The following is a 27,676-nucleotide window of genomic DNA, read 5'->3' as shown; positions in this document are numbered from 1 at the left end:
CGAGTTGAGTAGAAACAATCTGACAATTCAGTTCCCTTTCTGAATGCTTTTCTCACTGGATACAAGTGGAAGAGACAAGCAAAAGTCATTAAACACATGGCAGATGAAACCCTAAGGTAGCAATATAACATTACCAGAAAAAGAATCAACCTACCGAATAATAATCTCCTCAAAGACTTCTAGAATTATTATCAAAACAGAAGATGATGATCTTTTTTTCCCCCCTGGTAGAAAGTGGATGAACCCTTATCTTAGCTGAAATGAGCAGAACAGGACAGAATAAACTCTGCTTATTTCCTCTATTCAAACCTGCTTTCTATGTGATACCCTCTACCATGGTAAAATTATTAACTTGGTGCAGACACTTTACACATGTTCCGTCTTCCCCTGCCAAATCCTGCACCAAACCCTTCCACTGATTCTCACAGATACTGAGTCAGACTCAAATTATACCTCCAATAACTACTGTAAGTAGCTCATTGCAAAGTCAACAATTCCTGAAAAGTCATTCCTCCTGCCAGCCAAGTGGGCTTCAGGTACTGCTCCCATTTCCAATTGTCCTCCATGCAATTTGCAGTACCAAGCTTTCTTGATCTTTTTCTCCACATGTTGGTATTAAACTGTCTCAAGTTCAATTGTACAAGATCAAATCTTACAAAATCTAGAAAAGGCAGAGTCAAAACAATTAGAAGAGTTAAGATTATCTCTCTAAAACATAAAAACCTTCCTAGATTTGAGATGAATATAAATCTGCTACTTACTGGTTTCGGCATTTTTGTTGTTTTCTGTAGTCTCCTGTCCGCTTAAATCTTCCAAAAACTCTTTGCCCCCTTCTGCCAAAAATAAAATTAAGAGGGTTGTTTTTAAAGGAATGAATAATCACAGTAAATAGTACAATTTCCTATACAAGTGCTCTACATGTACAAAATACACTTCTCAGTAGGTGACACCTAGAAAGGGCAACTAATTTAGCCAGAGTCAGAATCTACACGTCTCTAAGCAGAAACATCCTTCCTAGGTTCTGCAGAACATTTATGCAGCAATGTTACCATAAAGAGACAACAGTTTCCCCAAGTGCTACAAATTCTTTTAAAAGTTATCATACATAATTGACTATTAAAAACCTCTAACATTATTTACAAGAAACATCATAAAGACAGAAAACCCGCTCTAATAATTTTAAAGCATTAAAACTTTTATTTCCTGCCTATAAAATACTTTGCTTCTCTCAGCAAAAGAACAAAGGTAATTTTTTCCAAATGAAAATAAATGCAAATACACCAACAGTAAAAAAAAAGGAAGAAATTCTGCTGTGCTTAAAATAACACTGATTTTTTTTCTTTTTAAGCAGAAGGCTGTAAGTTATAGCTATGTGGTGATGAAAGTATTCACTATTTTTTCCATTCCAAAAAAAGTTTTTATGCCTTGAAAAAATATGCTTGCAAAGTTATTGGGAGATATCATCCTACCTCCTTTTCAACTCCTTCTAACTTCGAGCAAGCAGCTAGTCACCTTCCTGCACACATTTACAATAATGACCTCCACAAATCCGACTGTGGCTGGTTTGCAAGGAGCATCACAGACTGCATTGTCTTCAAAAACAATATTAACTGGAATTACTCTTATACTAAGAAAAATGACTGTGACATGCTCAGAATAATCTGAGATTTCAGTATTGTAACTCCACAGCTATAACAGATGAATAAAATCTTTAGAAGTACTTAAAAGAAAGCAAGAGAAAAACAGAATACTTGAGAGCGATCCAGTTATCAAAACCAAGCTTTTGTATAACTGATCTTTCATTCATAAGGAAAAATGAAAAAATGAAGTATTTCTACAAAAAAATTAAAGAAGAAAATTTTCCCTGCTTCTTGGCAATAAAAATACAGTAAATATTAGAAACATTTGCACAGCAATTTAAGGTGCATTAGCCCTTTATTTTTTATTTCTTCTTCTAATCTGTAGAGATATGTTTGAAAATGGACAAAAAAAACCAGATAAAGGATGAAAACAGAATTTAAGAAGCATAATTGTTGTTGGCTGGTGAAGAAAACAAACATTAAGACTACAGAAAGATTACAGAAACAGATCTAATGGCATAATTCGGATATGGAACAAAACTGGTGTTTAATGAAAAATCAGCCTGGAAACATTAAAACACTATCTAAAGTTGCATTAACTCCGCTATAACTAATCCAGCCCAACTCTAAAGGTATAATAATACTCTCTTTGCCTAGCATAAAGACAATTACATTCTAGTAGACTTTTTTAATTACAGAAGATACTCTAGAGAACTGGACAGTATCAGTCATGTCCCAAATGCAGGCTCGCTGCCTGATGTGCAGTGCCAATTCACACACTGAGCCAAGGCATTTCCATTGCTTTATTCTCATCTGCTCAGAGCAGGGAGCTGGGCACGAACCCACCAAAGGCTGGCACCCCCATCATCCAAACTTCACGCCTTTCATACATTTTAGCAAGCAAAGAAGTCACATTTTATTGGCTACAGGTCACATGGCTCTCTTCTCAATCAACATTTTACCTTCTACTGGTCCAAAGCTTCTCTCACTTCTGCCAATCACTCCACATGCTCAGCCATTCCCCTCTGGAGTCACGGGCTTAGGGAGCCAGCGGGCCCTGAGTTGTGGTCACAGTCACCCCTGCCAGAATTACTTTTTCTCCACTTGGAGGTGATTCAGCAGAGTTGCTGAGTTGGCATTGTTTGTTTTTTCCTTATCTTGGAAGTTCTGCCAAACGTCCTTGTGGCTCGTGAATTCCACATTCCCTGTGCCCACTATCAATGGAACATCCTTCTTCCAAACTTTGCTAACTTTCCCCTGGGTCTGAGATGGCTGAAGAGCGTCAAGCCCCAAACTTTAACAAGGCAATTCTACTGACAAGTCATTTATCTTTCTAACACCTGGACATCAGCAGTAAGACTACTGTTCTGAGACACTGTTAAATATATCCTTGAACATTATGAATAGACTTTTCCTCTATTCCCCACCTCTGCTTTTAACCACAAAAGCTTCCCGGGGAGGAAGAAAAAATTGGCTTTTGATAAACTTTGGCTTTTGATAAAAATTCAACAGCATGTTTCGCTTTCAGTGAAGAGACTGCCTCCTCTTCTCCCTTCTTTCCCTAATGTACACCTTGGAAAAATTCAAGAGAATAACAGAAACCAAAACAAGCTTGGCTCCAATGTCTGCTAAGTTAGGAGGATTCCAAGCTGTAGTAATCCCTGTGCTCACCTCTGACAGCAGAGGCTCAATGCTTGAAAAACTGAAGGCCGATTGAAGCCCTAGAGTTACACTCAGTTAATTAAGGATGCAAAAGCTAAATCAGATTCTCATCCACCATTTTGTGAGCGTGCCAACTCGACAGTACCAAAAGGAACAGAAAGTAGCACAGCTACCTTCCTGTGCCTTTAGTTACAGAGCACTGAAAAGAAGGGCTATGGTAAGATGACTGATAAGGGAGTCCAGTCTCCAGGAGAGCAACGACAGCACATGGCACAGGACCAAGATCTCTGCTATCAAATGATTCCTTTCTGAGGTCTTTCTAAGAGACAACATGTCTAGCAATTTCTACAATGACTGTCATACCCTCATACATTGTATCACCACAAATTCATTCATAAACATGTCCCAGATTTTTGCTTTGGGATCTACTCAAACATTTTGCTGTAATACTACCAACAAACCAAAAATTATTTATTTGAAAACTTACTTTAAAACCTTAAGGTAACTTTTAAAATCAGAAATGTGACTACAAAGTTTTACAGGTTAATCCTATGTCATCAAACCACAACTGGGAGACATGTTTTTGCATGCAAGAGAACAAAGTTATCAGCAAAAAGCAAGAATCCTCTTAAGTAAAACTCAATAGAAATGAAGTCTCACTGTTAGTCCCACAGACCTCATGGGCCTGAGAAATTATCACAGTATAAGAGAAACAGAAAAAAAATAAAATCTATGCAAAACAAACAGCATCCCATGTATTTTTGTTGAAGTGTCTGCTTGCAGTATCTTTTATAAATGTAAAAAAAAAAATCTATCATTTCTTTTTTAAAAATTTAGCCAAGTATAAATTTATAGCCAACTAGGCTGAACTTATTTCCATTGTTTTCATTTTACATATAATACAAAAAAACAACTTGTGTCAGTCTTACAATATATAATACAAAAAACAGCCTGTGTCAGCCTGAATATGCTTTCATATTGAAAACATTGTGCAATTTTGAAACAGTACAGTCACACAAATGCATTGTAACTATTATATTTATATACAAATCAAGAAGTTCACAGATCTTAAAACTGCAAACATTGACATCAAATAAGCACTGAATAAAAACCGAAAATCACCCTATCTTTCCCAATCATTGGCACCAGCTAACATTAAAAACAAAACAAACATGAGAGAAATACTGGGCCAAAAGAAACCAAAAATTGCAGCCAGGCAAAATATTGTGTATCTCCACTGTTATTACTGGAGTGGCAGTTTGCTTTTGCTACTAATGCGAGTTCAGATAAATTTATATTTAGCAGATGCCAAATTCTTAACTTTGAAGCAACTAATTACTTACACTTACTTTAATCTTAACACTCATGGGAAATGGCATTGCAAATAGGGAAAAAAAAAAAAAAAAAAGGCCTAGCAAAAAAGACCCTAGCCAGCTGGGATTGGGAATGATATTCCTTTTGATTCCTGCATTCTTAAAGCAGCTTGTGACCTACAAGGCATAAAGGCTCACCACTTCAGCATTTAAAATCCTAAAGGTCCCTCTTCCAAGTCAGGTTTAACAGGGCTGTGACTTTGCAGACTTCCTACTGCTATAACACTCAGGACCTTCAGAAGTGTATGCACTAATCTGGACTCCGGACCAAAACAACAAAAGTATCCGCAGGCTCCACAGCACAAACAGATAAAGTCATCCAGAATGTCAAGAACTCTCTTGAAATAAAAAGCTGTGATTTCAATTAGTTTCACTACAAAGCAGTTGAGATTTTTAAATCAGTATCAAGTTTTTTAACTCAAGTTTTGAGTTATGCCACAGAAAGCTACAAATAAAGCAATTGTTGAAAGATGACAATGAAAGCTTTCTTCAGAAAATGATGGTGCATAAAATGCCCGATGCCAAAATTCTGTCAAATAATTTATGCAGCAGCTGTTTTCAAAAGAAACATTCATAGACACAGCCCTGGCTCTGAGGTCAGGTGAGGATGGGACAGCAGGCAGAAAGCTCGAGCAGGATGCTTGGCTGGTAGGGAAGCAACGCTCAAAAGCAGGATCCCTGTCTGATAGCTTAGGGCCCTCTCTCAGAAGCAGCCCCTCCAGCAGCATCCCTCCTAATCTTCAGCAAGAGGTTTGCCATCTGTTTCCCTAAATACAGATAGATGTCAGGGACCACAGAGCTTTACCCACAGCAATATGATTCACTCATTTATTAACAGAAACTTATTTAAAATTAATATACTTTTTCTTTTCAAAGTCTTATCCCATTCCATTTTTTGTGGTACCTAAAAGTGTTAGATCTTTGTGGGGGAAGCAATAGGCAACTGACAGGCCATTGGACCTGACTAACAGGTCTCAGATTTCTACAAATATGTCTCTCCACTCCAAAGCAGTCTGTGAATGTCTGCAGGGCAACCATCTTTCTCACTAACAGCTCCCTAATGACACACTTGCTGCAATCCAATAAAGAAGTTCATTTGCCACAGACTTTACTTCTGCATACATCTTTTTCAGATGGACAGAGCGACCGCCTACACAGTTGTCTGCAATATAAGCAAACCAGGGCGGGAACTAACACAAGACATTTATCTCACCAAAAAAAAAAAAAAAAAAAAAAAAAAAAGAAGAAAAAAAACCCAACCAAAAATCCAATCCTGAATTGTACACCTAATATGCAAAAATTGAGATTTGATCAGTGCTAGACACCACATGCAGAGTTTTATCCACTTTTTTTTATATACTGTATCTTTCCCTTCTTAAAACCACTATTTCCGCTAACACTCCCCTCCCTGAAACACCCAAAATAGGCTTGCTGTGTCTGAAAAGTAACGGCAACAGAACTAGTACAACTTACGTATTCAATGTATCTATAGGAAAAATACATTTTGAAGAGTTAGCGTTTCTTCTAAACTGGACTTCCTGTCAACTTCAGAAGTAAAATGAAAATCTGGCAGTTGCCCACACAGTATTCAATTAAAAGCAGCTTCATACCAGTCAAAGAATACCTCTGCACTACTTGCAGTTTTGCCAGTTCATAAACTGGTATGTTTTAGACATGATACACGATTTACATACACTTAATATTTATTCAGTTTAGTAACCTTAACTTCAGGTACCCTGAAATGCACTATAGGAAATAATTCAAAGATTCTGAAGAGTCTGCAATGATAGAAAGGCCAATCTTACCATTGGATGCACCATCAAAAATGGAAATCATGAATATAAACTGATAGAAGTACTATAGCTTCCAAGTGCAATAATCCTCTCTCTAAACATACAGTTAGCAAAGAAATAGGACATGTACGCAGAATTTTGGGTATATCTCATCTCAATGTCAAGTACTGTATTTTCTGAATGATGCTGTTCAGTCTCTCACAAACAGCTCTATAAAATAAAGGAAACTTATGAACTGGCCACTCACCATTCCCCATATGAACTAGCTAGAGTTCTTAAACTGCAACCTTTACTCATGTAAAGATTAACTGCCTTTTTGGGCCAATGCCATATTTCTTTTTCTTTGTACTACATGACTTGAAGGTTTCACTTCACAGAGTGATTAATAAATATCTAAAGCAGAAAGGAAAAGAACATTTTTTATATTCAAAGTACAGCTAAGTATTAGCCTATTGGTACAGTTAGCCAAGAAATGCAGTTCTTTGGTGTCGAAAGGAAGGAGCTCACCTAGGCTTCTTCAGCTCTGGAGTAAACTTGCTGAGCATGCAGGATACACTGGCTCAGTAATGGATCAGTATCTTTCCACAATCAGTTCTTTCTCCAGAAGTTTGTATAAAAGCTTTGTTTACATTTACAAACTTGAAAATCCTCCCTCTCCTCTACTCCCACAGACTTCTAATGCAATATAAAGCGATAGGACAGCTTTGATGTCTTTAACACATCCAGCATAAAGACGTCATGCCTACAACAACTTTCCTCTTCACCTCTGGCAACAGAGGCAGCCCTTCTCAAAAAGTGGAGCAAGGCTGCTGAAGAAGAAAGGCCGTTCACCTATCCTGGCAAAGGCTACAGGAACTCTGCCAGGAACTGCCTTCTCGCGTCATAACATCTACATGTCTTACCCTCCTGGTTTTGCAGCTCGTAGGTGGATCTAAATCCTCATTCTCTTTACAGCTTTACCCAATTTTCTGTGAAACAAGCTTTTTCTGGCAGTACTATTACCATAGCCCTGCAATGGCAGAAACAGTCAGAGCAGAACTCTTTTTGTCATCTCTACACACACTTTCACCCCTTCTCTTTGAGTCAGCATTCAACAAAAATTCTCTGGACAGCTCCAGACATGTCACACCAAGTCATTTTTTCATGCATTTTCTAAAGATGTTTCGCTTTTTCCAGTTTCCCAAGCTAGTAGAACAACTGTGTCACTAGAGTACAAAGCTTGGAAATACGCCACTGCCTTGCAATTGCCATTTGCTGGGAGGCTGCTTATCTGGGAACACTGCACTGACTCGCAGTTTATTTTTCTCACAGTCCCTCATGCTAAATCAATAGATCAATAGAGGTAAGTCTTACAATCCAACAAACAGTTGCTACTTGTGCCATCTTTAAGGATTAAAAAACAACTCCATGGCAGTAGCCATCACGTTACTGTACACCAACTCCACATGTTCCCCGGGCGCACACGTTGCCCAGCAGCGCTGTGCCAACGCACCCGGAGCTGACAGCAACAACCGCATCTCCACAAGCTCCTCCATGTGCCAGGCGCTGCGCAGGCACACGCGGCCCCAAACCCGCTCCCGCGGCACAGGCACGGCGACAGGCAGGCATCGCTGAGGGACACAAACCGGAGCGACGAGCAGCGAGACACCTGAAGCCTGCCACGAACCGGCCACAGAGGCTGAACTCCTTGAAACTCAGAAAATGCCACTCCCGTAACTCAGTTTGAAAAACTGATTCTTTTTAAAAGCCTGTACTAGAAAGAGGAACACGAAATACTTGTCTAGGGTGTTAGACAGACTGGAAAAGACAGCTTAACAGCACCTTACAACCAAAGTGATTAGTTGTGCTGGCATGGAGTCCAAAGAGATTTTTTTTTTCGCGTTCAGCTTAAGAAACTGACAAAAGACAACTGAATTCCACAAAGTTGAAACTAAAACCCCTTATCTGCGCTAAACTTTAAGCGACAAGGTTAATTACAAATGCCCACGACTTGTACAAAACATTAATCCATTCAAAAAAACAATGCACAAAGGCTCATTCAGGGCCGCTGCGCCCATTACGTCGGTCAGTACTTAAGGACTCTTAAAAACGCGCATTTGTCGAAAACAATAGACAGCAACAGATGCTCCACAGCACTTGTTTATGAAGTAATTCCTTATTATTCCCCCACACCGCCGCACTCAGCTGGCCCGACCCGACTGCCACATGTCTACTACGGTGTAACCTGCCGAGCCGCGCCGCTCGGGGACATGAATAATGCAGCGCGGGCTGCGCGGGCACGCCGGGGGCGCGCTCCCGGGGCCCCCCGACACAGCGGGGCGAGCCGGGGCTCGACGAGCCGGGTCCCGCTCCCGGGCGGAGGCGGTGTCCCGCACACGAGCGGCGCCGCGCCGCGCTCCCGCCGCCGCAACAAGTCGCCCGGTGCCCCCCGCCCACCGAGGGCTGCGGGCGGGCTCACGCCTCTCGTTGCCGCCCCCGCGCTGCCCTCCCGGGGCCCCGCCGGCGGCCGCCCGCGCACCCCCCGCCCCCGCCTCACCTGGGACTCCGCTCCCTCCGCGGCGCCGAGCGGAGGGGGGCGCCGAGCCCCCGGGACAGGGTGCTCGTGGCGCGGCGCTCTCCGCTCTTGGCGGGGCGGTGTGTCCCCCCCGCCGCCCCCTTGCAGCGGGGCAGGAGGCGCTGCGGGGCCGCCCCGCGCTGCTTGCCGGGGATGCGGCGCGGAGCGCGGCGGACTCTGTGACAGCTCCGCAATATGGCGGCCGCCGCCGCCGTTCGGATTTTCCCCCCTATCAGATGTGGCTCCTGCGCAAGCACTGCGCACGCGCCGCGCGGGCGGGCGGGCATGCGCGGCGCGCGGCGCGAAGCCGCTGCCCTGAGGGGCGCGGGGGCGGCAGCCGCGAGGGGCTCCCATGAGGGACGGGGACGGCTCGGGGATGGTTTGGGGATGGTTTGGGGAGCGCGGCTCCTGGCGGCGGGGGACGGAGCTCCCGTGAGGGGACGGCGGGGCGAGCGCTTTCCTTCCGAGACCGCAGTCCTCTCCGTACGGGTTACGCGCCCCTCCGCGCCCTCCGGCGGAGCCGGTGCTCGGGGACCCCGCGCAGCCCAGCCGAGCGCAGCCCTGCCCGTGTCATGAGAGCCTGTGGCAGCTGCTGCAGCGGCAGAGCCGCCCGCCAGAAACCCCCTGCTCGCTTGAGTGAGGAGGGCATGAGGAGGAGCAGCTCTCCCGTTAGCGCGGGCGGGAAAGGACAATCTCAAAAAAGGCTTCAGCCAGCGAGGGGGAATTGGCGGCGTGGTTTGGGTGGGTTTTTTTTCCGTCCAAAGCCCCGCCAGGCATCTTGCCGCCTTTTAGGCAGGCGTGTGCTGCGGGCGCGGCGGGAGGCCGGGTGGCTTGGCGGATAGGGGGGCTCGGAGCTGGCGATGGCACCGCCCCGCGGTGCGGCGGGCAGCGCCGGGGTGGGTGAGCGGTGAGCCAGGGCTGGGAAGGGTCGAACTGTGATGGCTCATGAGAACAGGGATGCCTTCAGGGAAAGAGCATGGAATGCAGTCTGAGTGGAGCACTGACCCTCTTCATCTCCTTCGTATCATCGCAGTGATGGGCGTTCTTTTTTCCATCACTCAGTCGTGTGAAACAGTCACGCTGGTGGACGGGATCACACCTTTTTTTTTGATATTTTTCTCCTTTTTTTTGTATATAGTCACAATGGGAATGTAGAATAAAATAGCATTGAGGAGAATCCTTTTGAAGGACACAGAGGTTGAGGCAATCCCAGCCCCCACTGTGCTTTCTCAGTTTATTTTTGTTTGCAAGGAAGCGAAGGTGCTCCCGGAGATCAGTGGCAACCCAAGCGGGGAGGCCAAGCAGCAAAGCTCAGTGCAAAGGGATCCACTCGAGCTACCAACTCTGAGTCATGCAGCTGCTATTAATACACCTCACCCTCTGGCTGTCTGATAAAGAGAGGTTGGGGGAAGAACTATGAGGAATTTTCAATTTAAAGCTGCTTCAAGAAGAATAAAAAGAACATTCTGTGGTGAAGTTGAGATGGGGAAGAGAAGGAAAGCAGCCTGGCAAAGAGGGAATAATCTCCCAGAGAATATGTGGGAGCCTCACTGACTAAATATTTTAAAAATTTTTTAACAAAATTTAAAGAACATTCTGATAAGGTAAATGACCACATAATACAAACTGTTATAAAATTAAATATTGATAGAAGTTTGAACATAATTACTTTTTAAGGAGACATTTAGTTTAATTTGGTGACATTTTTATTCATTTTGTTGACTATTTCAATCCAGCATTTATCTTAAGTCTTCATCACAGAATCTGAACATCTCAGTCCATTAAAGGTAAGTTTAATTTCCTCACATGGGCTAAAATTTCACTTCCACCTTTGTCTGTGCTGTTTTGCTCCAACGAAGAAGTGACAGTGGCTGATTCCTTTTTGTCTCTTGTTCTTCATTGTGAAGAACATCCTCGTGTGAAACAGTATCTTGCAGAACATTAAACTTCTAAGGCATCTTGCAGTGTCTGCAGATACACAGTTTCACGGATCAGCCACCGTTAGTGTGCATTGTACTGTTCCCCCTTCAGATGGCCTTTACCTGCCGGTCAGAGCAAGGCAAATGAAACAAACAAACAAAATGCAGAAAAACAAACCCTGTTTCATTCAGCCACTTAAATAAATTGGCTATGATTCACTGCAGTGCACAGATAAAACGTGTTTACTTTAGTTGACCGAATTAAAGGCTTGCTTTCTTCTCAAATAGTCCGTTCTGAACTGGCTCAAATGTAGGATTATTGCACTAGGGCTCAGTTTCATTACTGGTGTTGATAGCATGTGGAAGCCAGTTCCTTTCAGTTTATGCATTATCACTGCAGGATATGCTCTATCTCTTATTCTGTTACATGAAGAATATTATTGCTCAGAAATGTCAAAGTAAATAATAGTCTTATCTTCCTTGTCAACAGTATAATGTGGTTTTCTTCTCACCTTGCTTCCTTAACAAGGTGTAAAATTGCAGTTTGTCTGATAAAGCAGGGCAGTAAAAACAGAAGTGTAGTTAGAGATCATATTCTTTGTAACCATGAAACTGAAACTACAGAAAGAACTAGAGGCAATAAAGAGAGCTTTCAGATACCCCTATCAACTTAAATTACACAGTTCTTTAAGAGGTAGGTTATAAAGATAAAGCTACTGATAAGAATGCCCTAAGTGCAAGACATAAAAGTTTCTCTTTCAGCAGTAATGCCAAAACCCAGCTCTTCATTAAAAAACAGATTTTAAACTTCTATTGCCTCATCTGAGCAATCAATCCTAGAATCCTTTTAGAAAGTAATGTTTTTTGGGCCAAGGTTTCTCTTCTTCAGTGCACCTGCAAAAGCATAAAGCATCAGTCAGTGAATACTCATTTGTGTGTTAGAATCTTCCTTTATTAAAGCCAAATGTACAGTTCAAGGGGCATTTACTAGAAAAGGCATTTTGAAAAGGAGAACTAAAAAAAAAAACCACCATGAGAAATTTCTGATTTTCTTTTTTTATTTTCAAACAGTGTGCAAAACACCTTGACCTTACCTAATTCAATTATGATTTATGCCAGCAGCCTGGACAGAAGTGTAGTGCTACCCATGCCATGTCCCTAACGTGAAGAGTTATACACGGACTCAGCCTCCATGCCTGGAAGGCAGCCATTCTGGGAATAATTATACATATGACTCAACACACACATACTCAGCTATTAATATGTTTACAGAAGCAGACCTAACATTGTCTAAAATTATTGCAGGGTAATTTTACTCTTACTAATTGCATGGTCTAAAACCAAATTGCTTTTTCTTTGGCTAGTTTTTGAATAACAATAAAAGGATACATTGCATTAATGGACATTAATAGTAATTATTTTTCCAAAAAGTATGTTAGATTACCCCTTAAAGTCTTTGCTAGAAACAAATGGAATTCAAAGCATCCTGTGGTCATCAGATGAATCTAGTTCACAGATACTTCAAATATTTGGTGAAATTACAATAAATGTCTAAAGTAATGGTTTTTATGTCTCTTGTTAAATTTGTCTGTCATTTAAAACTAAATGTATCTAATTCCAAAACATATTTTTCGTGCATGGTGCTAACATACCAGATTTCAATAAGAGTGAAAGGGTTCCAGTAGCAACACTGAGAATTCCAAGTTGCCTTTGTTCCATGCATATGCACAGTCTTAGCTTTGATCAAGTTCAAAAGGCAAAATATGGCATGATCCTGGGGAATTTGGATTTTCTCTCTCTGAAATACCATGGGTGTGTGAAGCTTATTTAGGTGTTCCCCAGGGCCAAGATCCTGCACTTGGGCAGCACCTCCAGAATGCTCAGCTCCAGTGAAGAAGTCCACGAGTCCATGTCCAGGATAATCCCCTGCACGAGTGTTGGAATGAGGGAGGACAGACCTAGTGTACAAAAAGCCATATGGAAGGGGGATGCTCCCTCTTCAGAGACACTCAGTGGACAGAAAGGATAAATCAGCACCTGAAAGCCTGGACAAAACACCTGGACAACAGTGGGCAGGGTAATCTACTGCAGTGTTGGCAGCTGGCTCTGTCCTTCACCCATTGATTTGATCACCCGGCTGAGGAGACAGCCTCTATTATTGACTGTGAAGCCTGGCTGGCCAGCACACACCTTTCCCATGGAAAATCCAAAGGGTTTTTTGAAAAGCTTTGTCCAGCAGCCCAATCAATTCCTGCCAGTGTAAGATTTAAGAACATTGTTTCTCTTGCTGACTGTGCTCACTGGAAGCCTAAGACCCAGGTGAGTAAGAAGCCCAAAGGCTTTATCACTGATGGGCTGTCACACGTGGTGACTTCTTCCACCAACAGATTTTTGGCTTTTCCCTGGTATTTAGTCTCTGGTACTACAGCAAACATACCATAGTGGTGTCCACCTATCACAGAGTCAAATCTTAATGCACAGGGAGTAGCAGAATCACTTGTAGAAGACTGTGTTTATTTAAGTGACAAATATGGATCTCAGCAATCAGCAATTCATTCTAAGTGAATCAGTATTCATATCACTTGGCAATAATTTGCTCATTACAAAGTGTGTATTATGCAGCACTTACATTCCATCTATTATTTCAATCACCTTTATAATGTTATGATTTTTTTGTTGTTTTTTGCAACTCGGTAATTGCACAAGAGACAGGTTAACAAATAAATCTGCTTGCAGTTAAGGCTGGGGCAAGCTGTCTGATTTCTTGCGTCGTGTCACCCAACATGCCTTCACTGCTACATAAGGTTGTCGTCTAACAGCTGACACTTAGCTGCACTTCCTGCTTGCGTCCACTTAATATTTTTATCTCATTCATAGTTATAATTATTATGACAAGTACAAGTTGTTCTGTAATGACAGCACTGTTTTTTTAGTGGTGGTGTTTATTTAGATAGATTGTGGCAGGAGCTGTGTCATGCCCATAGCACTGCAAATCAAAGTCATTGATAACCATATGCACTTCAGCAAAATAATGTTATAACAATATAAAATAGTATGTGAGGTATTAAACACTTAAAGGCACCAATCCAGACAACTTTTTTTAAGAATCTATTTCTGCAGGCAAAAAACCCTAAAAAATTAATATGATTACCAGGGAATTGAATGCAAGTGTTTGAAAACTTGAAAAATGTATAAAACTGTTCAAGCCAAAGCAAATGCTTTCAGGGGTTGTGTTATTGTTGGGTTTGTGTTTTGCAGGGTTATTTGCTTGTTTCTTCTAACGTGAGTGTACGCTGTTCTGAGAGACAGCCTTTAACTTTGTGAATAAATAAAATCATAATAAAAAGTAGAACTTTTTACTAGGAATCCATCAGTGGACTATTTTAAGGTCCTAGTCCCTTCTAATTTTACTGCATTTGCTTGCTTCTTTATTAACAAGTAGAAATAAGCAAAACCATAGAAGGAGTTTTACAACTTTTCAGGCAAAATATATTCTCAATATTTTGTCATCTCCCAGTTTTACAGAAATATAGATGTCAAAACCTCAAAATAGAAGTACATTTTTTTTCCCCAAATCCAGTCTCTTTTAAGTATGGGAAATTTTTTTTGAATACTTGTATGTATTGAGGGGGGAAGGAGGGGAATAGTGAAAATTGAAATAGGTTTGTGTTTTCCGGATATGGGACATTTTTGATGGCATTCCAGTAGCATCACAAAAGATGCAAAAATGCCTGGAGGAAACACTCCGTTGCTTCTTTAAAGGGGATGTTCCACAACAGTTTCCTCAACCCATTTTTGCCAAAGTTGTTTTCAGCTAAACCTTAGTCATGAAACTGCTTTAAAAAATAGCAAAAACCCCAAAAACGTCTCAACATTAACATTATGTAAAGAGATAGCAAGAGACTGAATACAATTCCTCTCTTATTTTAAATGTTCTATGCCTCCACCAAAATCACTGGCTTATTTCAGAGTTAATCTGCCAGTACTGAGTACAAGGTTTTAACTGCACAGACATTCTACACTTCTGAGGGAATTTAGGAACAAGAAGGCTGAGCTGATATTACCAAAAGCATGTGTCATTAAAGCCAGCTACAGCTCTATTGCTGAAGCAGATATCCCCCAGATTAATTTTTTCCACCTCACAAGCATAAAAAGCGAGGAATGTATCAAGGCACCTCGCTTGCTGAACCAGAATACCACAGAACTTTATCATCAGCACACCTACAAAGATGTAATTTGGAGGCATGAAGGTAATTTAGCCTTAAGAGGGCACATGCTTTTGCAGCAGCTATGTTGCCATCAAAACTTATCAGATCAAATCACCCTTCACTGGAGTTCATCAAAGAGAAACAAGGCAGGAAAAGGAGAAAGGTAAGATAATGCTGGGGTGCTCAGATCTTCAATGTGCTGTGTCTCCCAGTGTATTTTTAAAGGATGCTTCTTTTTCATTTCACTGTGTACAAAGAAGGTCTGAAAGACTTAAGAGTATTTATTTGCCTTAGGATAGGCAAAGATGCAGTCTTTGGCTACCCTTAAGGATACCTCAAAGGCATTTGAAGAACCAGGTGGGCTACAACATAACAAGTACCAAAACTATGACATATGATTAAACAGAAACAGGAAATCAATCCCCCTAAGAATTTAAATTCTGCTAATGGTTTTCTGTTACCTGGTGAACAGAGACTGAAAGGATGGTACATAAGGGCAGACTTGAGACTGCAGGTGCTGCTGAAGTCGAAATTACAAAATAGTGAAGTTTCTGCACAAAACTAGGTTGACTTAGGTTGTGTGTGCTTGGAAACAGAGCCCTGTGACTGACTGACTTGGAGTAGCTGAGATTCTGTCCTGCGGCTGAGGCGAACTTGAGAGATTTGCCTGGTGTGGATTTCCTCTGAACCAAGTTACTAGATTGCTCAGTCAGTCCTTCCCAGCTGGCAACACCTCAGTTGTCTTTTTCTTCTTTCCTGATGTATATTTACATAACATTTCTAGGATATGAATTTTTTTCAAGGCTCCTACCTTTTTTGCATTTGGTTTGTATTTGGCTAGCAGGTTTTGAAGTTATCAAGTAAACTTGCAGAGAAGCCTACTTTGATGACAAAATCTGGGCTGAAAATAAAGTTATAAAACTGAGATCCCCTACAAAGGCAGAAGAAATACCAATCCCAGCTATTTACCTTGTTAAACAATGAGCAGGTTTTTTTCTATACCCTGAACTAATGGTCTGATTAGACTGTAGATAACACGTTATTAAATCTGATATTTGGCATTAAATGCTACTTGCAGCCTACATTGTTTGGTTACAGTCTTTTCCATCAGAAAATTCAAAATTTTGTTACATCCCAAACTTGAATTCTGGGAATAAGTTGAACATCTGTCTGGTGCATGCATCTCTGTAGCCCAACTGTTCATCTTTTGAGTTTAATTAGATGAGATGGAGCATTCCTCCTGCAAAGATGTCTGGTTTGCTCACTTTTTGTTTCTTTTAAAACAAAATATGTTCCTTGCACCCACTTAACAGATCAAGAGGAGAGTTACTCTGGTTGCCCTGCTGATTGCTCATCATCTTCTCTATGGAGTTTATTCTACATGAAGCCAGTCAAAATCATTGAGGTTTTGCATGAAAATAAAGGTTTAGTACCTTGAAGATCTGCCCTTTCTTGTTTGCTTACATAATTCCTTTGATTTAAGTACAGTTGAGATTTTTTTCGTTCATTGCTTCAGTGGTGCCAGCAAACTTCATTTCTGTTGTCAATCTGCACATAAATGGGGAAATTTCTTCAGTGTTTGTGTAGAGGGAGCACAATGTCAAGTTCAGTTTGCACAAGGTAGAGAAGATAAAAAAATTAATTGTGCGCATTATATATTAAAATATTGTTTCCAGAAAAAGACAGAGCTACACTATCTGTAGACAGTGCAGTACTTGGTTATGATCAAGAAAATTTTTAAGATTCATATATGTAAAAATGATACAATCTCAGCTGATATCTGCACAGCTCTCATTGTGGCAGTCTAGAAGGCTACAGAATTAGGAGACATTTGGATACAGAATTGGCATGGAAAAAAGGCCTGTGACTGAATCAGAACATTTTGCCTAAGAAATTAAATAAATAAGAAGAGATTCAAATATGCAGGCCTGAGGCTTAGGAGAGGACAAAACAAACAAAAAAATACCCTTGAAAAAACCAAGCCAACCCTTCTCTGAGCAATGTGGAGGAATGGAAAATTAAGAGGGGGTGAGTGCTCCATTTGCATTCTGTGGATACAATAGGAGCTGAGCAGAAAGGAGCAGGCTTGAAACCTTCTTTTGGAAGGATATGCTTTGCTGCATTTCTGTTAACAATTCAGACACTGCAAGAGAACATGGTATAAATTTGGAATTGTGGTGTAATTGCAGTAATGTGTGAAAAGCCTGGGCAAAATAAGTCAGGCTAACAGTCATCTGACTCTAAAACCTAGCTTTAGGCCTGGGGTTGCAGCAGCTCCTAGAAAGGAAGACTAAAAAACAATCTTCCTGGAGCAACAAGGGTTATTTGTGTCTTTATGTATTATTTCCTATGAAAAAACACAAAATCTCTAACAAGTGACTAAGAGAAAGCAACAGCCATCAGGATGGTAAGTAGTAAAGGACAGCAGAGAACTGGGAACAACCAACCCAAATTACATGGTGTTGTTTCAACACACAATCCAGCCTGGATTGAGGCTGGTGGTGGATACACTGGACTTGAGCTTTAGTGCCAATGAACCAATTGGTATTACCTAAGGGGGTAAGTAGCTGTCACCTGCCCTAAGAAATCAGGGGACCACTCTTAGTTACGACTGCTGTCTTTAAAGGAAAGTATAATCGCTATCCTGTTTCCCTTCCTTTACTTTCCTCCTTTCTAAGTCCTGTTTGATTAAGCTGTTTGTGAATAGGAAATGCAGTATTTTAAGGTTACTTTTTAGTAAATATTCCCTTATAGATTCTTCTTCAAGGTCTAGCAAACAGATTGCAAACAAAAATAGCATAGAGAACCTGGTCTGAGAGCTTTCATTTTCTCAGTCTTGTAGTACAAGAGGAGGCAGGCTGCATAGCTGACAACTCTGAGTGTTGTCTTTTCATCAAATAATGAAATACACTGCAAAACTCGCTGCTCCAGGATGTTATTAAAGTCAAAACACACAGCAGGAGTCTAAGAGGGAGGACAATATTCTCTTGTCCCAGATTACTGTACTTTTGGATATTCTTGTTATTTACATAGGAGGTACTAAAAGAAAAAAAGCAGCTTGAAACACAAAGTTTAAACAAGTTAATAGTTAGGATGAAGTCTCCATCACTCCAGTTCTGTCGAAAATGTGTTTGAGTTTGCTTCAGTTTTGCATCTTCTCAAAAGCACTGGGAATCAACAACAGCTACAGATACACAGCTGGGCTAAATGAACATAATGCAGTATGGCAAGTTATATGCTTCAGCGAGCTCAACATTTTCTTAGAAATGAAACTAGGTTTAGCCCACAGAGAGAGCATGTCAGTGATCAAAGTATACATGCCTCAAGGAAAAGCAGAGGAAGGAATCTCTAAGGTTTAATTCTGTAAAGCAAAATTTCAAAGAGACTGCTGAAGAGCAAGTAATTGCTCCAAACTCTCTTTTTCTGAAAGGTCATTTTTCAGTTCCCTTTAGGAGCATGTACCCTTTAGGGGAATGTAAGAAATACATGTTACAGAACTGTTCAGAAAATCCTTCATTACCGTAGGAAGTCAGTTCTTTTAGGCTACTTAGGCTTTTGGGAAATTCATTTATTCAGAGATCCATTTCAGATGTTACTATACAACTATTTGGGCTTGGAAAACCTTGTTCACAAATGCAACAGACCATGAAAATGGTGAGGTGGATTTCTGTGTATAGCTCTTCTAAGAAATTTATACTTTTAAGTTAAACTGCAATAGCCAACTATTAAGATCCCCAAAAGTGCTACCATTCGTTCCCTGTGGAAGCATTTATCATGGTTCCACCCAAGATTCTCTATAGTTCACAGTATTTGCAAAGGCTCATTTTGATATTCATTCTCCCAGATATCCAAAATCTGATGGCAGGAATCCTGCTTTACAACTGTATGGAAGAAGAGAGTCCAGCTCTCGCTGTAACCTGCTTATCTTTCAGTTAGCAATGTGGTCACAATATTAATGCCAATGCTAGCTGAGCAGAGCACAACATTTTTGCTTATGTGTTTTTCATTAGTAGTTATATGATAAAACTGAAACACCACATCCTGCAAAATATAGCAAGGAAGGCTGTACTGTTAAGGTGGTTTTACAAGCAAAATCAAGATATGCCTGAAGTCTGCATAAGGGCTTTTAATCCAGATATTGTGAGTAAAACCAGCAGAAGTACTGTCACATGCACATGTAGGCACATTCTCTGCCCACTTCTTCACTTCTGCTGAACGGCTGCTGAAATTTCTTCATCAAAGCTAAAGCCTTCAGAGCAATGCTTTACAGAAGGTTCAGGCCTTCTTCAAGATGTTAGCATAATGAGATGCTATTTGCTTTGCATTACATTTTCAAAATCCCTGGAAGAGATTTTTAATTGCTAACACTTTTGTTCATCAGTTTAAGCTACTCAATGTGCTCATCTGCATCTTAATATATTCAGATATATCAGTTACAAAAATATTTGTGTAATAACGAATGTTATCTATTACTTAAAAGCCCACTATGTTCTATTGCAGCAAGATAAAATACAGAATAAAGTATGTCTCAAAAGAGCTATGAGTCTCATTAGTAGTACTGATCATTTTAGTCAAAGAACTGCTCATATGCATTTTGGTTTGCAGAACTCGTGATCTAAATTTTTCCATTTTTAGTGAAATCTAAACCACTGGACTGGTATTTTTCCTACAAAATAGGCAAAGCCAGAAAGAAATCTCTGGGGGAAAGAAGATAATTCAGCAAGTCAAGGAAAGATTAATTAAAAGATATTGTTTATCCTAAATTTAGCTGTGACTGTTATATTTCTTTACACAGTATATCAGAGCTATAGCAAAAGTCTGAGAAAAGAACCTAGGATTTTCCCTAGAGTTTCTTCCATGTGAAGCGGAGGCAAATAAACTTAAGACATTGATCCTGCGGGGAAAGATGTGGGTAATTCTGGTTTCATATTTTATCTGGGGGGCTGTACCTCAGCTGCCTTTTGAGGGATGCTCCACACTTATCCTGTAGAAGAAATGTATTCTGTCAGGCATAAACCTGACCATGCAGCATGAGAGAGAGCCTCAGAGAACCTCAGAGGCTGGTTCTGAGTTGGCTACTTGGCTTGGTAGCTACTTGGCTACCAAGACTGAGCTGCTACTGAGTTGGCAGCTCAGCCTTGGCTACCACTCTTCCTCAGTAGAGAGACAGGATGCCCATGGGCTGCCTGTGAGCATTTCTGCAGGTGTCACATAGGCTGACATCTCCACGAAGGACAGACACATCTTGATATAGGTTGTTTGCCTTGTGTTTGAATTGAAATATTTTAGCTTCAGTAAAATCTGAGTGTTTGTAATAAAACAGATGTAAAAACAAAAGTATTTTTCCTGTAGCTGTTGTGCTACAACCTGGTCTTTCATGCAGTTAGACTAGTCTTTTGAACGCAAGGGTTCATATGTTCACAGTGCCAGAAACTTCCATCTTTCACACCTCTAAACTATTAACCTAGAATAGGTATATACAAAGGGAAACAAATTCAGTCCAATTAATTGGATGTCCCAGCTAGAAAATAGTAGAGACACAAACATGGCTGTGACAATGGGGCCCCAGGAAACAGCCCATGCACTCCTACCCTCCCTCAATAAATAAACAGTAATTTCTGGAAAAGCATTTGCTTTTACATTATATGATGGCATAGTTCAAATTTCTCCCACCTTAGCAAGACAGCAGTCTACAAATAAAAGCTGACAAGTGCAAAAAACACCCGTCCTGAAATCACAACTGCGAGCAACTCAGTGAGACCAAGATGTTATAAGGAAACTTTGACAGGCATTTGCTTTTAAGGTTACTAAAAAAAGTATCGCAATTAATTCCAGAGGGCATAAAAGCTGGAGCTAGACATTCATTTACTTCTCTTTGCAGAGGCCTCCACAGCAGGACTGTAAGCCTAGCTCCAAGCTGGTGCAGCACAGCAGGACCCTGCTAACTCCACAGCCATGCCTGTTTAAATCACAGAATTTGGCCTGGTTTAAGACCTGAGAGCTGCATGGCTCTGTTACCCTTGTTCCCACATAGAGAGCAGAAGTGTATAAAAGAGTGACAGGGTAGGGCACTCCCTCAGCAGTGTGGAACCACAGCAGGACCACAGCTATGGGTTGCTAACTCCAACCTTGAGCCCGCACTTTGGCTAGCAGCCCTCGGAGCGGCGCGGGAGAAACCTACTGCATGCTGTGTATACACCAGCACAGCGCTCTGCCTTGAAATAAGAGCCGACAGGCAAAGCCACTGGAGGACATTGGAAACATTGTTTTATAGCTGCTTTACTGCTGAGATTGCTGAACGGTCACGAAAAGGCCTGGCGCTGCTGCCGCACTGCTCCGGCAGGACGTGACCTGCTGCAGGAGATGGCTGCACACTGCGTCTCTTTGGAGTGCAGCAGCAGCTCGTGTGAATGCTGAAGAACTGGAAATATCAGCAGAGTTCTCTCTATGCAACCGCGTTCCCAGCAGCTGGACTAGTGCCAGCTAAACTAGCACAATTTAAAAGTCAAACAGAATTTCTACTCCAGACAGAGTGTGTCAGCAGGATTGAATCCATATAGAAGCTGGTCCCATGGAAGCAGAGTGGCCTTTGGCTCCTCATCCCAGTCCTGCTGGCCCACACCACCAGCTGGGCCCCATGGCTTTGGATCATTTTGTTCATTTCCCATACTTAAAAGTTCTTGACTGCACGCAGTAATCTTGGATTACAAAGGGGCATAGGCTACATCTCAACTGTTTTAAGTGCTGCCAAGAAGAAAGGGAACTTGGGTCAAGCCCAAGCTAGCCAAGCACAGAATTGTCAAACCAAAGCTTTCAATAAGTTGCTTCCCAGAAAGTCATGAGGCTGGCATTACAAAACCAAGACTCATGAGGACTTAATAATAGTTTGGGGTTCTCTTTGTTTCTTTTCCATGTTCTTATATTCAGGTCTCTCTTCAAGCCTGGGAAGAGAACTTACTTGCTTGGGTTCAGATTTTCAATTCTTAGCTAATGATCAGGTTTTGAAATACGCAAAAGAATTTTACTACAGTACTTTAAAAATCACAAAATTTAGCAACTTTGAAAACACTACTGATCATATTCCTGATGTGCTATACATGCTTCTAGGATCAGAGAGAAGGATCTTTGTTTGCAATTCCAGTTACACTCTCAAAGGAGAACATAACTGATAAGCTTATCACAGCCTGTTTACCCATGAAGTCCCAAATGCACAAGTACTTACTGGTGAACTTCCAGCTGGTTTTGCAACCTCTTTTATATTGTTAAGATGTAACAGATATGACCATTCACACCCATAAATGTTTGCATCATCACATGGTGTGATTCCTGGGGCAGTCCTGTGGAGGGCCAGGATCAATGATCTTATGGGTCTCTTCTAACTCCAGATATTCTATGATTCAATAATTCTAACCCTGTCCTTCACGTATCCATCAGATACATGGAAGTATCTAATCTGGCCTCTCACACAGCTGCTGGTGTATACTTCAAGAAGCTCAGCCCCAATATTGCCTTACACACTGATTAGCATTTTTATTTTTGTCATATTTCTTATGACTTCCAATGACTGTGAACAGCAACAAAGTTTATTTGAAATTATAGCCTTTGACCAGACAAAATTTTTACATGTAAGCATTTCATTCAGCCTCTTGCCAATTCTCCACATTTTCTACCTCTATCTGTAAAAATCAGGTGAACACTTTTGCTCCTCTTTACTCCTGGTAGGCACTGCATGTCCAGGACTGTGAATGAGACGGAGCCCGAGCTCGCTGTGCCTCCTGGTGGACACACAACCCCCTGCCTCAGTGCACTCACCACCTTTGAGCAGCGCTCTTTCTCTAGGAATCTTATCCTAAAGCCTTTCTCATGTGTAATTGAGCATTCCAAACCAACAGACTGCCACTAGGAGGAAATTAACTCCTTCACAGAGGTTTATAAGAAGAGATATTTTCCAAAGGTAGGAAAGATCAGCATTGCAGGACCTTATACATCACTCATTCACTTGTTACTACTAGCACAGCAGGTCTTGCAGCATCTAGAGAAATTGACATCCTTGCTTGATGGAGAGATTTTACTAACACTTTGTTACATATGTTCTGACAAAACAACTGTATGGACTGCTGGGAAGAGAGTGGAAATGTGTAACTGAGAATTCATAACAGCATTATCCAGAGAAGAAAAGTGGGTAGCAGCAGACAAGAGGAGTGTATGTCAGGCCGTAATTCATTGCCAACACCAAACTTAGGCAGCTGGAAAGGTTTTATTATTTAATTGGAGACTTTAATTACTGTCCTGGTCATGATTTATGACATTGGTAGTAGTGGAAAAGATTGGGCCAGCCAAAATTTACTAGGGAAATTGTCATGGATTTTTGTCCTCAAGTCCTGTCCTCCAGTAACAACAAGTTCAACTTCAGGGTGTTATTATACATATGAAAATTAGGAAAGCATCAGACCAAAAGAACAGTCTGTTTTATGTTAGACCTCAAGCCTCATATTTTGTCTGCAGCAACTCTAAAAGTTGCCACCTGAGAAAGAAACTAAGAATGAAGCAAGCATTGGTTTCCTCAGAATACCTTCCCATCTACCAACAACATGCAGGTGAAGGATTTCAGACATGAGCTGGACAAGGTGCTCTTGTATTTCACAGTGGTTTTCCCTTCCATGACAGTGTGTGGTTGCATTTTGAACACACTTCAAGGTCCCCTAATGATGGAGACAAATAATCACAATGGAAATGTGGCTCTAGCTCAGTGCTGACAAATTCTGGTTTGTTTTGAAAATTTCACATTACACTGTCCTTGTACTTTTTCAGCTTATCATAGGAAGAAACTGTTGCTAAGAAATGTTATGCATAACATGAAGTTGAAGAATTTCAGAAGTTCAAAAGCATACAGAAAGTTTTCCTGTGGAAAAACTCACACATCTTTCTATTATAGAGTACCAAGACTTTCAGGCAACTAATTTTAAAATCAGAGATGCAAATTCTCACACAGATTTCACAGTCTATTATGTATGACAGAACCATGGCTTTGAAGCAATGGATTATTTACAGTTTAGCAGAATTTCTTGGCAGTAATTCACCTTCCTGTCATAACACAGACACACCTCCTCAGCTTTCCCCTCTGAGTGGATAACAAACAGCAGGCTCTCTGGCTTATTCCTGGAGTGCCACCTCTTTGAAAGACAAAACTCCAAACATTTCTATCTGTTTCCAGCTGTATTTCAGGTGCTATAGAGAAACCAACAAAGACAAAGCAATTGCAAACAGAACACGCTCCCATCCTCTTGCATCACAGTTACCAGATCCTCAACAACAAAGTGCCAAAATTCCCAGATCTCCCTTTAGCTCCAGAATCACTTGGCAGCTACAGACACTTTCATGATCCTTGGGCTACCTGCCCTTTACAGAAAGGCTTACAAGCCACAATCATTCTCAAATTAAAAACAACCACCCCGTAAGCATTGTGCTTGTCCATTAATCTTTCATTGGTTGATGATCTCTCCTTCACATTCCTGCCTTTTCTCAAGCATGGGTTACTTCAGACCTCACAGCTCTTAAGTCCTGTGCTCTAGGGTTGAGGGTAACAGAGCCTGTGTCCCACTCATTCAGCTACAGATGGACACTCCACAGGTTTACAGCTGGATGGATTCTTTCCTTTCTCTGGATCTCCCTGAATATTTTAAGTGAAAGGAATAATTTGACACAATTTTACTTCCAAGAAAATCCTGGTTAAAACACATGTTCACAGAGAACTTGATAGTGACCAGAAAAGCTAATGGTATATAGAAGTCTGATTATTTGATGGATTATTTTTTATTTTCAAAATCTCAAAAAAAAAAAAAGTTGGATTTCTATTTTGTAAATATGCATTTGTGCCATGTTTCTTTTAGATAGAAAAACAGCACGCAGAGAGACCCTCTGTTGTAATTTATGCAAATTATCCACTGATAATGATACACATATTTAATGTTTGTATCATCCTGAATCTTGAAATTCTGTTTCCAAAAAAAAAGAGTATATGGTACCTTTGCTTAGCAGCATAAAACAACCCAAGCTGGGACTGATTTTCTCCCAGGATACATCTTGTTCAGTGGGTCTCCAGACTGGCTGATGGAAGTGAAATGCCTGGAAACTGCTTGCTTTCTTCTTTTTCCTTCTTTTCGTAACATAATGAGGAACTGTGAATTTCTCCATAGTCCTACCTGGACAGTTGTTTTTTTTTCTTTTTAGTCTCTGCAAAAATCACCTGTATGAATCCATCACACACCTGACTCATGAATCGTACAACAGCAAAAGAGAGGGACAGGCAGGGAGAAGAAGGACTATGTCAGTATCAACCCAGATTTCCCAGGTCGAACTCACAAAGCTGGACAAGAAAAGGAATGATGAGGCTGAGGACAGAAGGTTGTGTCAATACCCATGCATTAATTCTCTTGCTGAAACTGTTTGCCATCTAGTGGTTTGTTGGCCTCCTATAAATACTATCTTAAAAATGGTGAAGACTTGGAGGATATAATTACAAATAAAAAAAAGTTCCCCAATGTGAAAGAACTTATGCCAAAACAAAAAAAAATTACAAGAAATGATGAAGTGCCTCTTGCAAAGTATTTGCCATTAGAATGAATACCCCACAGAGACAAGGAAAAGAGACTTGAACACAACTGAGATTCAGAGAGACAATAGGTACACATGGTTTTTAATTTTCCTCTTTTATTTCACTCTGCTACTCTTATTTCACTGAAAAGTCCTGACCTAAATTGCTCCATCATTTTCTTCAAGCTTGCCCACCCAAAATTGTGGGCAATTATTATATTGTGGGCAAAATTATATAGAAATTATGAGAAAATTGGGGGGGGGGCTCTGTGTTTAGGGGTGGTGGATGTCAGGAAGCAGCAAGATTTGGCTGCTTTGCAGTAGAAGGTGTGCCAGCAACTACAGACAATACCAAGGCAGGTGAAAGCAGTCACTTCATCAACAAGGAGCCAGGATGTAAAGCAGCAATCGAGGGCCAAGATTAGGTTGAGAGACAGTGGTCAGGGTCAGACACATCCCCATATGGTCACCCAGCAGGGCTACAGCGGCAAGGCAGGTGTGAGGCCAAGCCAGGATGCCGAGCCAGCAAGTCTGGATGGGGGCCAGACCCGTGGAGGTGCGAGCTGGTGCGAACAGAGCTGCTGCACAGCTGCCCTGTGGCACAGGTGAGGGCTGGCACAAAGCCACAGCTTAAAAGTGGTTCTGGAGGGACAGCCAGGCCCTGCTGCTGGCTTTTTTCGCAGCTGCTCTTATCACTGAAGAAACTGACCTTGGACTCTGCCAACTAAACTTCTGCAAAGGGGTAACGTGCTCGGGGTCACGGCAGTCAGAGGGTTAGAACAGAGCTGTGGAACATACCCAGCACAGGGGAAGCAGGTTCATGGAATTGGCCTTTTGTGTTAAAATGGAGCATGAGTGAAAACTCCACATGAAAGTAGACCGAAGCAAAGTTCAAAGACCTCACTCTGTTCAGTTTGGGCAAGCCAAGGACTCTTGCTGTTAATGATGGCTTCATTAATGAGAAGCAGGAAAGGACATCTGGATTATTAATTAATCACACTGATTTAAATCTCACTGATTTGAGGCTACTAATTTAATTTGTACATGAAAAAAAAAAAAGATCAAACACATTCCTAGGATATATCAGGGTCATGCTATTAGGGACGCTCAGACTCATTATGTACTAGGGACAGCCTATGAGACCTGAAGTGAATGTCCTAACTAGTCACCTGTGACAGTGTTCACAGAGGTTTTCAGGTGAGGGGAGAGACGAGAATGTTGACTCCATGTTCAGAAGGCTTGATTTATTGTTTTATCACATATATATTACATTATAACTATACTAAAAAGAATAGAAGAAAAAGTTTCATCTCAAAAGGCTAGCTAAGCTAAGAAGAGAAAGGAATGAATAATAAAGGTTTGTGTCTCAGACAGAGAGTCCAAGCTAACTGGGCTGTGATTGGCCATTAATTATAAACATCCAAGATGGGCCAATCACGAGGAAAAATCCTAAGAAAGGATTTTTAACGAAAAGATGTCTGCAACAGTCACCCATGTTTAACAATGGGGAACTCAAACTAACATATGCACAAATGGCTCCGTGGGATAACCAGGAGAACAGTGAGAGTTTCCTGAATTATGGAAGGAGACTAGTAACAAGAGTGGCTAAAAGAAAGGACTGGATGAGGCAAACAAATGATAGGGTGAATGTCACAAAGAACAGAAAGTGGTTTAATTAGTGAGCAGCCCTATCTGGGGAAAATTGACATAAATATTTCTATACTCAGAACTAAATGAATAAATTATTTGAAAATTGATAAATAATTAGGCTTTTTCCACTTGTTAGGAAATTTTGGGACTGTTTTTCAGTGCAATTAATATGAGAAAGAAAACTTCAAGAAATAGATAAATACTTCTTTATTTAGTTGCTTGAGTTGAATGTGACAGCAAAGGTTTACATTAGAATGTACAGAGGGTCCCTTTCAGCCTTATTTCCTGCATTAACCATTAATTTACAATGAGCAGCTGTCTGGTTGAAGTCAAGATTATGTGAT

General features: G+C 41.1%; 1 protein-coding gene across 1 annotated transcript in view; it reads right to left on the bottom strand.

Annotated features, from left to right (window-relative positions):
• The window catches only part of RDX (radixin), a 44,510-nt gene extending 35,336 nt beyond the window's left edge, over positions 1–9,174 (bottom strand). Inside the window, exons 1-2 of the mRNA XM_064717905.1 lie at positions 8,945–9,174; positions 762–833 (exon numbers count right to left, since the gene is read on the bottom strand). Coding sequence (XP_064573975.1) covers positions 762–773 — 12 coding nt within the window. The 5' untranslated portion in view covers positions 774–833; positions 8,945–9,174. The remainder of the gene's footprint in view (positions 1–761; positions 834–8,944) is intronic.
• Positions 9,175–27,676: the final 18,502 nt, after the last annotated feature.

This window comes from Zonotrichia leucophrys, chromosome 1 (assembly GCF_028769735.1).
Source record: "Zonotrichia leucophrys gambelii isolate GWCS_2022_RI chromosome 1, RI_Zleu_2.0, whole genome shotgun sequence".
Taxonomy (NCBI): Eukaryota; Metazoa; Chordata; class Aves; order Passeriformes; family Passerellidae; genus Zonotrichia; species Zonotrichia leucophrys.
The sequence above is the reverse complement of the archived record's forward strand: the minus strand, read 5'-3'. Positions and strand labels throughout refer to the sequence as shown.